Source organism: Astatotilapia calliptera, chromosome 18, assembly GCF_964374335.1.
Source record: "Astatotilapia calliptera chromosome 18, fAstCal68.1, whole genome shotgun sequence".
In the NCBI taxonomy this organism is placed as follows: Eukaryota; Metazoa; Chordata; class Actinopteri; order Cichliformes; family Cichlidae; genus Astatotilapia; species Astatotilapia calliptera.
Window position 1 is genome coordinate 27778656 of NC_137439.1, and position 13438 is coordinate 27792093.

Genomic DNA, 13438 nt, shown 5'->3' on the forward strand with positions numbered 1-13438 from the left:
ACATAAAGGAGAACCTTCTAATGCTCTCTATGAAGGAGGAGCAGAATATAGCGAGGGTGATTTGTTAAAAAATAATTGAGCTTTCCCAGGAGATTCAGCCACTGCTGACTGCTTTGCTGTTGAATTTCAGTTATTTACCAAAGGCTGAGCCCTAATACTCGTACTCATCTACCAGCAGGTTCCCTCGTGAATCTAAATGACCACCTCAGCCAGTTCCCCCTATGTGTTAGAAAAGGTCCAGACCATCTGCCCGGTCTTTTTCACATTCAGCTCCAGGCCTGACTTACTCCACCAATCCAAAAGACAAATTAAAAAATAAAACTGGGCCTAAAGTTACAAGTTTTTATTTTTGGACTGTACCTTTGACTCATGGGGATTACTTCTACATATGCTGAGCTTATTACTTAGCACAAAAATGGGACATTTTGTACACACCTTTTCCTCAGTATCATTCCATTTGCAGCAGACTCATAACTAAGTCTCAGTACTTGGCAGCCATTTTATTGAACTTGTCTGTTGCCTGTCTGAATTAGCATTCATTTCAGGGGACATAAACTGAGGTGCCTACATACAATCATTGATCACTGCTTTAAAATGAACTAATAAACAAATAATGTAACAGTTTACCTACTCTGCCCAAAAACAACGCTTTAAAAAAGCTTTCCCCTGAAGGTTATATTGCTACCACAATTTTTTTCTTTTTTCTTTCTTTTTTTTGCTGTTGTAAATTCCCCCGTAGACTCGCTAACAATGACCCAAATTGCAAAATTTCCCACAGCCCTCAAAGGCAGCGTGAGAATAACCATTGATAACGAGCGCGGACGTGAACGTATCAATTAGCCTTTTGCTTTGGGAGACGTTACATTGATTTCGTCGTGGTGAAAGAGGTAATGTTTAAGATTTCCAGTTTGACACTCTTTATGTCCATGTCCCACTCGTTTGTCGTGATAACTGTCGCGGTCGGTCCCACTAAAAAGCGCTTAAACCGACACCTGCCGTTGGAAGTCGCGAGCTAGCTGATGCTAACCAGGCGGCGTCAACAACTGTTAGCTAGCGTGAGTCAACTGTTATGGGCTTGTTTAGGTTTGCTTAGGGCAGAGATTATCAACACGTAAATACCGAAGACAGTGGCAGAATACAGATGTTTCTAGCTTATTATGGTTAACTAACATTATTTGTTTAATTTCCAGCCGTGTCTCTGTTTGTAACACTGTTTATAGCGTATTAATATTAACGATAAAGTAACTGTATAAAGTTAATTCATTATATATGGACTCCAAAACAACTACCGAGTTGGGGAGTCTGTCGTTGTCGCCTCCTCTTTTAGTCATACTTTGAATTATACCGATGGTTGTTCTCTAATAAAAGCTGCGTTGTGAGCGTGTGTGTTGGCTTCAGTGTGTACTTTTCTTTATTTACAGGGACTGATGGATTCCCCTCGGAAGGCTAAGAAGGCTAACGTGAATCGAGAGCCAAAGCACAGCCAGAATCAGTCAAGCAGGCCTCCTCAGAAAGATGCCTATGCCAGGCTTCTTAGTCAGCACCGCAGCAGCAAGTTCAGTTTGTATCTAGAACAATATGCAAAGGATTCGTCCTCTCAGAGAGAAGACAACGGGCCAAGCCCACAGCTCAAAGCCCAAAGTGACAGGGTCAGCATACCAGCACGACAAAGGGACCAAGTGTTTAATGATTTCTCTGACTCAAGTGACTTCTCCCCTTCCTCTGTGAAAAGTAAAGGAGGAGAGAGTTCATTGTCTTTGTACATGGAGAAACTAAACACTCGCAATGTTCAGCAAGACTGCGAGAGGAGGCAAGGTGTGTTTGATGGGCAGCGGAGGGGGCAGAGAAGAGATACCGCCACAAGCCACGACGGAGACGTTGAGTCTGGGGAGGAGCTGGGTTCTTTAAAACCAAATGATGCAAAGAAACACCAGAAGCAACAGCGAAAAAACAAGGATTCGAACAGAGATGTCGTCTCAAAAGAGGCCGATCAGCCTGGTGGACGTCTTCAGTCTCCTAAGAAGTCAAAGAAAAAAAATCTGCCAAAGCACCCAGAAGATGAGAAGATTAGAGAAGGAACATCAAAGTGTGGAGTTGATGTTCAGATGTTAAGTCCCAAGCCTCCTCATGGTCGTGATAAAAACATAAAGCAGCCCAGAGGTGAGTTGTGGCTTACCATTGTAGGGATTGTACTTTATGATCATTTAAATTAATAGTGGCTTTAATTACAGAACTGTTTGTTTTTCAGCTTCAAATGCCAATTCTCCTGCTGACAAGGGTAAGAACAAAGGAGGCAGAGGCTCAAAGAAGCAAGTGTTTGATGCTTACATGACCTCTGAGGAGGTTTCCCATGGTCTTAAAAGAGGAGAACTTATTCAGGTATAAGCATGAGTTGGAAGTTAATTTCTTTCAGTATTGATGATCTTACTCGGTAATAGTCAAGTGATACAGACAGAAGTTTCATCATTTTATTTTCAATTTTATAAATGCATTTTGATCAGGTTCCTAAATCAAACGCTCAGTGCAGAAATGACATTGTTGAAGCAGTGGTTATCTGAAAAAAATGGTTTGGTTATTTTTTTTCTTTGTCTTTAGGGTCAGCTCAGAATAAACCCCAAGAAGTACAATGAAGCTTTCATTCCGTCTCCTGTAAGTTGGCGTGGCCTCCCATCAAACAGAATGAATTTGACACATCATGTTTTGCTGCCTCAGTGACCTTGTTTAATTCAAAATATTTCTTTTTCTGTTCACAGGATGATACACGGGATATATTCTTAGATGGAATTGTTGCTCGCAACCGAGCACTGAATGGAGACATAGTAGTTGTGCAAGTACTGCCTCGGGAGCAGTGGAAGGTAAACGAATAATATTTCTGGTGACGTATATGTGCAGAATTCAAGTTTTTTTTTTTCTTATGAAACACTCAGATTTTAGGAGGTACATAAAAACTTTTGTTGATGCTTTTCAGCGAAAGTTTTTTGGTGGCAGACATAATTGAGAGAGAAGCATCTTTGAACAAAATGAAGTCAAGTATTGAATTGTTGTTCTACTGGTGTGGGCGGGGTCTGAATATGTACTGTCTTTATACGTTATATGTTTGCATTAACTCAGTTTTTAAAGGTATCCAATAACAGACTTTGTTTTATACACACTTGTACTAAGTTTTAATATTTTTTTATTTTGCATGTTTTTATTTATGGGTTGGGGGGGTTTTGGGGGGCGGGTTTGTCTGTTTGTTTGAGGGTTTTTTTTGTTTGTTTTTTGGAAGGTTGTGAGGTCAGATACTGACTGTGAGGGTGCCAGCGAGTCAGACACACCCACTGTGCAAACAGCTGCAAAGAAGACAAAGAGCACTCCCAGTTCTGCTGTTAGTGTGGAAGAGCAGTGCAGCGACCGGGATGAACAAAACAACAAATATCAGAATATATCAGGTAGTATAAATACACTGGTCACTGCAAATAATTATAATTAATAGCTGCTGTATCACACATTGCACTTATTCTGTTGCAAAGCAATTCAACTGTACACGTCATAAGTTCCACCTTATTTATACCAGGTTCGACTCAATTTGAGCTTCATTACATAGAAGATGGATAAACTGAGGTTATAAAGAGATGGACACGGTCACCAACAATACTCATGTAGGCTGAGGCAATTAAAACATGCTCGGGTTTCACTACAGTCTCCAAAAAAGCGCCGAAAAAATGCTCCCCCTGCCGTTACACCACCACCACCACCAGTAGCCTGAAGTGAGGGAAGGATGGAGCCATGCTTTCATGTTGACATAATTGCTAACATATCAGTAGATTTCCAGCAGCTTGTTGCATTCATGAACCAACCCTTCTCATTTGTCTGTATTTGCATTCATGCATGGAGTGGTTGCACATAACTTCTACAACACACCAACGCTTACCCTACATGACATTAGTAAGATTATTTATTACTTCAAAGGCAGGATCAAATGGAGCGTAGCATTCAAAAAGCAGAAAAACGAGACCTCGACGTGAAACCCAAGTTAGACCATTATTTATTGGTCTAAATTGAGTTTGTGTATAACAACAAAAGTCTGTAAAGTACAACTAATACCTGTTAATATTTCTCTTGATGTGATGGAATTAGGAGAACGTCTGGGAGAACCATCAACACCACGTTCCAATGGGGAGATACTCCAAAAGACAGCTAAAGTGAGTTTCCATCACATCTGTTGCATTGAATTTTTAAACTAACAATTTCTCTTCCTTTTCACAAACAAAACATTTAAAAGGGGAAAAAATCATCTTAATGCTTTTTTTTTTTTTTTTTTCCTCCTGCTTGAGATAAAGCAATTACAGGGCTCTACAGGACTACGTTGTATGAGTTACAAGTTTCCACCAGAATTGTATCATTTGCCTAACTCGTGTAAATCTTTTCTAAAGCTACTCCAATCCTATGCTAAGTTACTGCAGTAACAATATTCTAAATGGGCCATAAGTTCTAGTTTTCCTTTAGCAGTGATTTGTCACTTCTCAAGTAAAGGACCGCTTTCAAAGCGATCGCTTCCCTTGCAATCTTTCTACTAGGTGGTTTACATTGTTGAAAAGAAACACTCAAGAGCTGCCACTGGCTTCCTGAAGCACTTGCCAGACAAGCCCTTTGCCTTGTTCTCCCCTGTGGACCACCGGGTGCCACGGATTAATGTTCCCCTTGCTGATTGCCCTGAAGATTTTAGTTCCCGTCCGGGTGACTACAAGAACACCTTGTTCATCTGTCGGATCACAGACTGGGCAGCGGACAGCAATTTTGCAGAGGGGTAAGTGCTATAGTCGAATAACCCGGGGAACTGTTAACTCTGGTTTGAGAACTCTGCTGACACACTAAATCTTTTCCTACAGTCGACTAGCCAAGTCACTGGGACAGGCTGGAGAAATTGAGCCGGAGACGGAAGGCATCTTGATAGAGTATGAGGTTGATTTTTCTGAGTTCTCAGACGAGGTGTTGGACTGTCTTCCCAAGAATCTGCCCTGGACCATCCCACCTGAAGAGATGAGAAAGAGAAGAGACCTGAGGTAAGACTTTGAAGCCCAAATACATTTGTCGTTTTTCTTTTTTTCTTTCTGTATTTTATGCATCTGCATCTGTTTTTCTGTCAGCCTTTTGCTGATTATTTCATAATTCAATGTTTGTGATGTTTAGGAATGAGTGCATCTTCACAATTGACCCAGCAACTGCCAGAGATCTGGATGATGCCCTGTCCTGTAAACAGCTGCCAGATGGTAAATTGCTAATGCTCAGTGAGAGTGATGATGTCTGACAGGGGTGGATATAGCTCAGAAGGTAGAGCAGGTCATCTACTAATTGGAAGGTTGGTGGCTGCTCCAGTCTGCATGCCAAATATCTTTGGGCAAGATACTAAAACAGTTGCTCTGTGATGCATTCATTGGAGTATGAATGTTAAATAGAAAGCACTTTCATAGGAAAACCATAGAAAAAAGTGCTTGTGTGAATGAGGCAAGTTGTATAAATCGCTTTGAGTCCTCTAAGTAGAAAAGCGCTAAATAAGAAAAAAAACGATGGTCAGTGATTATCATTGGCCATAAGTATCCTATTCTATCCATAACCTGTACATAAAAGATGGATGTAGCTTCTGCCTCTGAAAAGGGAAGCCAATCCAGAAATGCCTTAAACCTGCATTCTTGCTAATGGCCACTAGGCGGCGGTTCCTTTGCTTCCAACCAGATTATTTTTATTTTTTTTAAATAAATAATTAAAAAAATAACTTTAATAGAAACTATTATTTTAGTAAATATGGTCCCCATTTAAATAAAGAAGGTGGATAAAGCAAGGTTTTATGGTGGGCCAAACTTCTGACTGAAGTTTGTCACTGGTATACAATGGGACTGTGTATTTCTGTGACCTTCCTTCTCACCTCCAACCAGTTACAGCAGATGACTTACACACCCTGAGCCTGGTACTTTAGGAGGTCTTCTCCTGTTAGAAGGGAGTTTTTCCAACTGTCAAGTGCTTGCTCATTGGAAATCTCTTTGATATTGTAAGATCTTTATTTTTACAGTATAGTACAACTTGACATAGGTGTTCTTTTGTGAACAAGCATTGTAATAATACATTGAATTGAAACCGTACAATAACTACGTGCACCTTCTATTATACAGTCTGTTGTCCTAATTTTTCTGTCTGTGGCAGGCAACTTTGAGGTGGGAGTTCACATTGCTGATGTGAGTTATTTTGTGGAGGAAGGAAACTCTTTGGATGTCATTGCCAGCCAGAGAGCAACTAGTGTCTACCTGGTTCAGAAGGTAAGTACTCCCCGAGGCTTTTTTTCCCCGTGTCATTAATTCTCAGTTGTCAGGGGTTCATTTAAACTGTAACTTTTTTAAGTTCTCAGCCCTCAGTGTCTGTCTCGTCACTCTCCAGGTGATCCCCATGTTGCCTCGGTTGCTGTGTGAGGAGTTGTGCAGCTTGAACCCTCTCGTCGACCGACTCACTTTCTCCGTTATTTGGACGCTCACACCCGAGGGAAAGGTATATAAACTGATATAAATGCATCTGATGTTGTGTTGTTTTTTTTGTTATGTTTTTTTTCCATTGGCCCATCTGTTTGTTTCCGCCTTACTTGTCAGATTTTGAATGAGTGGTTTGGCCGCTCAATCATCCGCTCTTGTGTGAAGCTGAGTTACGACCATGCTCAGAGCATGATCGAGGCCCCTGAGAAGATGTTCTCTGCTGAGGAGCTGCCACCCGTGGACCCCATGCACCCTATTGATGAGGTCCACCAAGCAGTGCTCAACCTTCACACTATTGCCAAGAACCTCAGAGCTCAACGTTTCTTAGGAGGAGCGCTCAGACTCGATCAGGTTAGTGTTGGTTTGTTCTTTGGATTATGAGAGGAAATACTGTTGTCCTTACTGTTACGCTTAGTGGATGTTTGGAAAATATGTTTGTGTATATACAATGTTTTATTCTGGACCAAAGGAACTGACTTCAATCTTAAATTACTGCAGTTTCTTGTACTGAAGTGTATTTTATGTTTAATGGTTTCAGCTGAAGCTTTCTTTCACTCTGGACAAAGAGACAATGATGCCTCAAGGTTGTTATATTTACCAATACAGAGACAGTAACAAGTGAGTAAAAAGGACTTTTCTTTTTAATCAGTGCCTGAATAATCTGTCAGTAAATTTAATGACAGATGGGTTTTGTTGGGGTTTTGTTTTTTTGTCTCTGTGCTGTTTTAAAATCTCAGTCCTATCACAGTCTTTTCTCCTCCTTTGACTGTTAATCTCTCATTAATAAAACCTGTTCTCCAGATTGGTGGAGGAGTTCATGCTGCTTGCTAACATTGCCACAGCCAACCACATTTACCGCAAATTCCCCGAGTTGGCCTTGCTCAGGCGCCACCCTCCACCCAAAGCCAAGATGATGGATGAGCTGCAAGAGTTGTGTGACCAGCTGGGAATCAAAATCGACCTGTCTTCTGCCGGATTATTACACGTCAGTACTCATAATGCATTGGTATCCAATTGCATTCAGGGTTTGAAGTTCGGTTGGAGTAAATTGAAAACCTTCTTTCTTCTTGTTTAACATGCAGAAGAGTCTCAATACTGCTTTTGGTGATGACGAGTACACAAGTGCCAGAAAAGAAGTCCTCACCCACATGTGCTCCAGACCAATGCAAGTTAGTACTCATAGTTAGTACTAGTATGATTTAGAGCAGTAAAAAAAAAAACCCTGTTTGTATTAGTTTTGTAGTGTTTATCTTTAACCTGGTTCATTTGTCTATCCCAGATGGCGTTGTACTTTTGTACAGGAGTCGTGAAGGAGGAGCAGAATTTTAAGCACTACGCCCTCAACGTTCCTCTCTACACACACTTCACATCACCCATCAGGCGCTATGCTGACATCATCGTGCACCGGCTGCTGGCTTCTTCACTAAGTCTGTCTCTTTTCCACAAAAGGCTCTTTCAGACAAATGACAGAATTTCTATTGTGTGACATTTCTGGTTGACAGTGAGGAGAAAGGCACAAAAGAGCCTCAAACATCGCTCTCAGTCAATGTATTGTTTGTTCTTTCCTTTTGGTTTTTTTACTAAATAAGTAAAATGTATTTATAAAGCACATTTAAACACCTTTCATTGATTAAAGTGCTGTAACAAAGCATGTATATCTCTATACACACGAGCATGTAATTGCACTGAGCGAGAAAATCAGTGTCACTTAAATTTGTGTCCATTAATTCTGATACTCATGTCTCCGCTGAATATTTGTATACAGAATGTGGGCCTCGAATCAGCCTGTCAACAGCGGAGGTAGAGAAACAAGCGTCACACTGTAACGACAAGAAGGCTTTGTCCAAGAAAGTCCAGGAGCTCAGCTCAGAGCTCTTCTTTGGAGTCTTTGTGAAGGTGAGTAACCAGATCACAACTCTATTGGTGTTTTTTCCAAATCTAATAAACACAGTATCAAGATTATAGGCGTAAACATCAGTTATGAAAAAAGAAATTCACAAAAGTGTTCAACAGTATACAACGGTCCCTCGCTATAATGGGGTTCACCTTTCGCGGCCTCGCTGTTTTTCAGATTTTTTTTTTTTGGTGTGCAATTTTGCATGCTTGCTATGCTATCAGCTTGTCAAATTTACATAAATCTTCGATCGCTAGCAGTGTGACTCTGAAGTGCTGTACTGTATGTTTGTAAGTTTTCTCCCCGACAAACACAACAATGTAGATAAAATGTTATGCACCGTCAAAGGCAGAGGAAGATGCTAACCATCGCACAAAAAGTTGAACTTCTGGATATGCTAAAGGAAGGTAGAAATTACTGTATTTTTTTAAGATTATAAGACGCATTAAGTGAAACAAAACAGTCAGATAAGTCAAACTTTACTCAACTCATTCTTCTTGCTTCCTCCACTTCGGTACCATTGATTCATTAATGTTGAATTCTCTCGCAGCTGCTCTATTCCCATGTTCTGGACCTGAAAACAGGGTTTGATCTTTGGTTTCATTCTATAATACTGGACTTATTTTTATACGAAGGTTTGAACTACGAGAGTGTTTTTAAAAAAGAAACGTGTGAAAATGTTTATGCCTGTCTAAGAAAAGTGTGTAAAGTGTGTCGTGGGGGGTTTTACAGCCTTAAAACATCTCTAATAACTGTAAAAACTAAAGCTGGCTACTTCGCAGATTTCACCTATCGCAGGTTATTTTTAGAACGCAACTCCCTCGATAAACGAGGGACCACAGCAAAATGAAATGATAAAGGGGCTTGCTTGGCTCAGGAAGTAGAGCTGGGTTGGTGGTTTGGTTCCTTGGACAAGATGCTGAATTCTGAGTTGTTCCCAGTGTGTTTATTGGAAAGTGAAGGTGTGTGAATATTGGCAAGCACTCAGAATAGAAAACAAGTGCTTGTATAAATGAGGCATGATGTATGAAGGCTAGAAACCAGCCCATTCACCATTACTGCTCAAATTCAAAAGGTCAAAGATAAGAACATCACAACACAGGAGCAGATTTAGAGCAGAGTTCATTACATATCTTTATATATCTGTCCTGGTGGAGGCAAGAAGTGTTGTAGATTTTTAACATCTTAACAGGAAAAAAAAGTAGTAAACCATAACCCAAACCAGTGTTTATTTCCAAATGTTTGGGGTTTTTTGTTTTGTTTTGTTTTTTAATTACCTGTCTTCAGCTAGATTCCTAAAATGTGAAACGAGTTGAGACTTATTTTCTTAAGGCTAGTTTCTTAGGCTAAAGATTCTTTGTATTTGCATCCACCACACATGTTTTTGCAGGAGTCTGGCCCACTGGACTCTGAGGCCATGGTGATGGGGGTGCTGGATCAGTCCTTTGATGTGCTGGTGCTCCGATATGGAGTTCAGAAACGCATCTATTGCAAGGTCAGCTCCAACAATGGGTTTTACAATGTGATTTTGTTTTTTGTTTTTCATCAAAGATACCAATTTATTCCCAAGTCTTAATTTTTTACTTTTTAGTAATTAAGAGATTATGCTTTTGACTGTATATAACTTTCAGTTCTTTGCAGTTCTTACCATGCCTTTGCTCAACACTCATATCTCACTCGGGAGAAAGAAATGAGACTGTCGTATGAGAGACAGAGCAAAACAGAACTGTCACTTTATTACTTTATTAGAAACAGCTGAGAACTGTTTGTTTCCAACTTTAGTCTATCACTGGCTTGGACGCATTCCGCCATCGTAAGGTGGGGAAGAAATCCGAGCTGACACTGCTGTGGACTGCAGAGTCCCCGGAGGATCCGCCTGTAGAGCAGGTGAGAGCCACAAACATGAGCCTGTGACTTTGTGTACTCAGGAGAATAAATGCCAAAGCACTGTTAAGCACCCCACATTTATTTGTTTTTGTAGACTAGTAGAGTAGTGTAACAAATTTTGGTTTGCATGATTACAAAATGTCTTTGAAGCCAGTTGACGGAGTGGAATGAATAAATCAGAATTTCTTGTCTGTTCAGGTCATTTCCGTCTTCACTTTAGTGGAGGTGCAGCTCAAGTCGGATGATGCGCCTCTGAAATACAGCGCAGTGCTCAAGAGACCCGAAGACAGCGCATCATAAACGTACAAACACTTGAATGGAAGTCAGGAACATTTTCTTCTGTTGGTTGCTAGGAATAACATTTTATAGAGTGTAACGTGGAAGCAATAATTCAGTCAGATCTGAATCCGATTTTAATTTCAATCTTCTCCAGTTGTTTATTTTATTTTTTTATTTTATTTTTTTTTTCCCCCCCATACTTTTGCAAACTTAATGCAAATACCTTGAATGTATGCATGTGGTCTATGTTATAGGATGTAATATTTTTAACCTGTTGTCATATGGGACTTTGCTTACAGCTGTCCTGTGGCTCCGTTCCTTTGTGGAATCAATGGAAGAAGTTCAAAATCTATGGTAGACATACTACGTGGCTTTAAATCTGAATTAATTCAATATTATTTTTTGCAATTTAAGATTCCAAATTGAGCTCTGACTCAGGTCTGACGCTGAAAGAATCAAGGCAGCAGTGAGTTCTATTTTGCTGTTGATGGTTTGGTGTGACTATAACTGCTATACACATTCTAATATGAGAAATCTGATTTTTAACCATTTTTATTTGAATGTTGATGAGCGGCTTCCTGATGTTTGAGAAGAAACGATGGTTTGTGTTTTGCTAGGCATTAGATTTACCACACCAGTGACTTGTGACCTGCTCTGGTTGTTTTAACTTGTTGCCACAGTGAAGCTTCACAGGTCAAATGCAGCTGTGATAGCAAGGTGTGACACCTTGATTAATTCATATTATCAGAACATGTACACTAATATTCACATGTAACAACAAAAAAAAAGAAAAGCTGAGAAGTTTTCTTTGGATTCTTCTGATGTTGTGTAATGTCTCAGTCATTAAGTAAAGCTCACAGGACTTTTCTTTGCTCTACTTTGTGAAATAGGAGCAAACGTATTGCTCCAATCCAAAGAAAGTTCTTGTTGTTTTTGGACTGGAGCGATATGATTAGACTAAGCTTTTCTTTAGTCAGGCCAAAGCTTACCAACTCTTTGTTTTTACTGCAAAACACAGGGATGACCCACGTGTGAATTGCTGCTAAAGATGTTGACTGCCTCGAGGTCTTAATGAATTATATGTTTGCTCATGTGTGGTTGTGTTTTTATGCTGACATTTGATTTGGTCAGCACAAATGATTAATGTACCTCATTGATATTTAAGAATGTCAGCCTTCCTTTTATCCGCTCAATTTAATTTGATCGAACTGGGACTGAACTCTGGAGCAACTGCACATTTTTAAATGGAGTGTGGCCCCACTTTTTCTTTGACTCAGTCCTTGTGCCTCAATTTAGTTCTCACACCTGATTTTGATTGAACTGTGTGATTAGCTGCTGTATCTGCACACTTTCTCGTCTGTCAAATCCATTTTTTTTTTTTTTTTTTGACAGATCTAACAGCTGTCTTTTTAAATAGAAGTGTTTAGTTTTACATGTACAGACAGTACTTTAATTTTAAATCCATGGGTACAAAGCCAGTACAAGCCACTGTGTTGAAGAAGTAAGATGTCTGACAAAGTTTCTTGTCACATTTAAATGAGGCAAACATTAAAATCCAGTTTATTTGGGTCTCTGGTTATATTGTCACATGTAACGTCTGGTCAGTATTCACTGTGCAGTGATGATATGCTCTGTACTTCCTCCAGTGCAATATATTTGATTGTGTTTAGGAAAATACAGACATGAACTCTAAACTGTGTTTTGTTGTCTGTAAATTACTTTTATCATGCCTGCTTTTTTTTTTTTTAATTTAAATTAATGGTTGTAACTAAGGAAAGGAACTTCTAGTCAGACATTAATCAGCTGCTATTTTAGGGTCCATTAATATATCACCATTAGCACACAGGCACTGCCTGCTTCTGTTTAGTTTATACAGCAAACGACACAGATTTTTTAAATTGCCAAGGAGTGTCTTAATTTGTGATAAACGTACTGCAACAGCTCAAAGATAAGATTTTGTCCACTGTAGTTCACCACCATGCAACAATTGATTACCCTGCCTTCATAAACTACTGATAGTGTATAGCCCACACCCTTTCCTTGGGTTGAATATGGCCTTTATGAAACTGAGGGGGGTTGTGGGCTTTTTTGTTTGTTTGTTTTAACGTTTAAATGTGTTCCATGAGGTAAAATAGACAACATGCTCGTGGTAAGTGTAACATTTGTTCAAATTTGCATATTTCCCTGAAACACTGGAAAGAAAATGAAAGCTTGACTATCGGAGTGAGTTTCCGAGAGAAAAATCCTGTATTAGTGATGATAATTAGAGTAATAATAAATAAAAAATATAAAAACACTAAATGTGACAAAGGGTGACAGCGGGACAGTGCGGGATCTGTGAATAACTTGAAGGGGATCTAGGCAGGTATGGCAGGATGACATCTATATGATTTACTTTTATTTTACTCAGAAGAAACTTGGCTTGAAGGAAGGGGGCAGAGACCAAACATGAGAGAGAGAGAATGACCTGAGAGGGCCCAATAAAAAGTCAAGGATTATTTTGAATTATAGATCATGCAAAGCCGCTTTAGTGGAATCCGCTTCTATGTAAATATAGTCTGAAATCTTTATGATCGTTCCACGTTAACCTTTGTGTCCTGTTTGGATCACATTTGAGTTGTTTTGACACACAAGGTTTCCTCACTACTGCTTGGAAAGTGCTAGTAGTTTGTAGACTAGCTGGTAATGTTGATAATAAATGTGGGCTTTCTATCATTTAACAATGAAGACAGCGGCTAATGAGAGGGTTATACATGGGTGTCTATTAAATCCCAACACTTTTTCCTTTTAATAGAATTTATTTTAAATCCTTTCTTGTATGTTTTTATGTTTTAAACGGGGCATGAAATTGTGTGAAAATGGATGTTATTCACAGAAA

At 39.6% G+C, this 13438-nt stretch overlaps 1 protein-coding gene across 2 annotated transcripts; it reads left to right on the forward strand.

The window, feature by feature from the left end:
- The first annotated feature begins 414 nt into the window (after positions 1 to 414).
- dis3l2 (DIS3 like 3'-5' exoribonuclease 2) lies at positions 415 to 12254 on the forward strand. 2 transcript variants are annotated; one of them, XM_026148799.2, is made up of 21 exons: positions 415 to 887; positions 1422 to 2160; positions 2249 to 2379; positions 2596 to 2649; positions 2754 to 2855; positions 3269 to 3431; positions 4120 to 4184; positions 4560 to 4789; positions 4872 to 5045; positions 5173 to 5252; positions 6181 to 6293; positions 6412 to 6519; positions 6618 to 6851; positions 7039 to 7118; positions 7302 to 7485; positions 7583 to 7669; positions 7780 to 7927; positions 8266 to 8396; positions 9785 to 9889; positions 10177 to 10281; positions 10480 to 12254. In XM_026148799.2, the coding sequence occupies exons 2-21, from the start codon at positions 1428 to 1430 to the stop codon at positions 10579 to 10581; spliced, it is 3129 nt and encodes a 1042-aa protein (XP_026004584.2). In that variant the 5' UTR covers positions 415 to 887; positions 1422 to 1427; the 3' UTR covers positions 10582 to 12254. The 2 variants fall into 2 exon arrangements, with proteins under 2 accessions (XP_026004584.2, XP_080149357.1); XM_080293231.1 differs by lacking the exon at positions 415 to 887 and adding an exon at positions 925 to 1055.
- The last annotated feature ends 1184 nt before the right edge of the window (positions 12255 to 13438 follow it).

Bases quoted from the DNA above. Each gene is read 5' to 3' on its own strand.
- dis3l2 (XM_080293231.1), top strand. From the start codon at position 1,020: ATGCTAACCAGGCGGCGTCAACAACTGTTAGCTAGC. The intron at 4,790-4,871 runs GTAAGTGCTATA...CTTTTCCTACAG, and splicing joins GACAGCAATTTTGCAGAGGG to TCGACTAGCCAAGTCACTGG. The intron at 6,520-6,617 runs GTATATAAACTG...CTTACTTGTCAG, and splicing joins CGCTCACACCCGAGGGAAAG to ATTTTGAATGAGTGGTTTGG.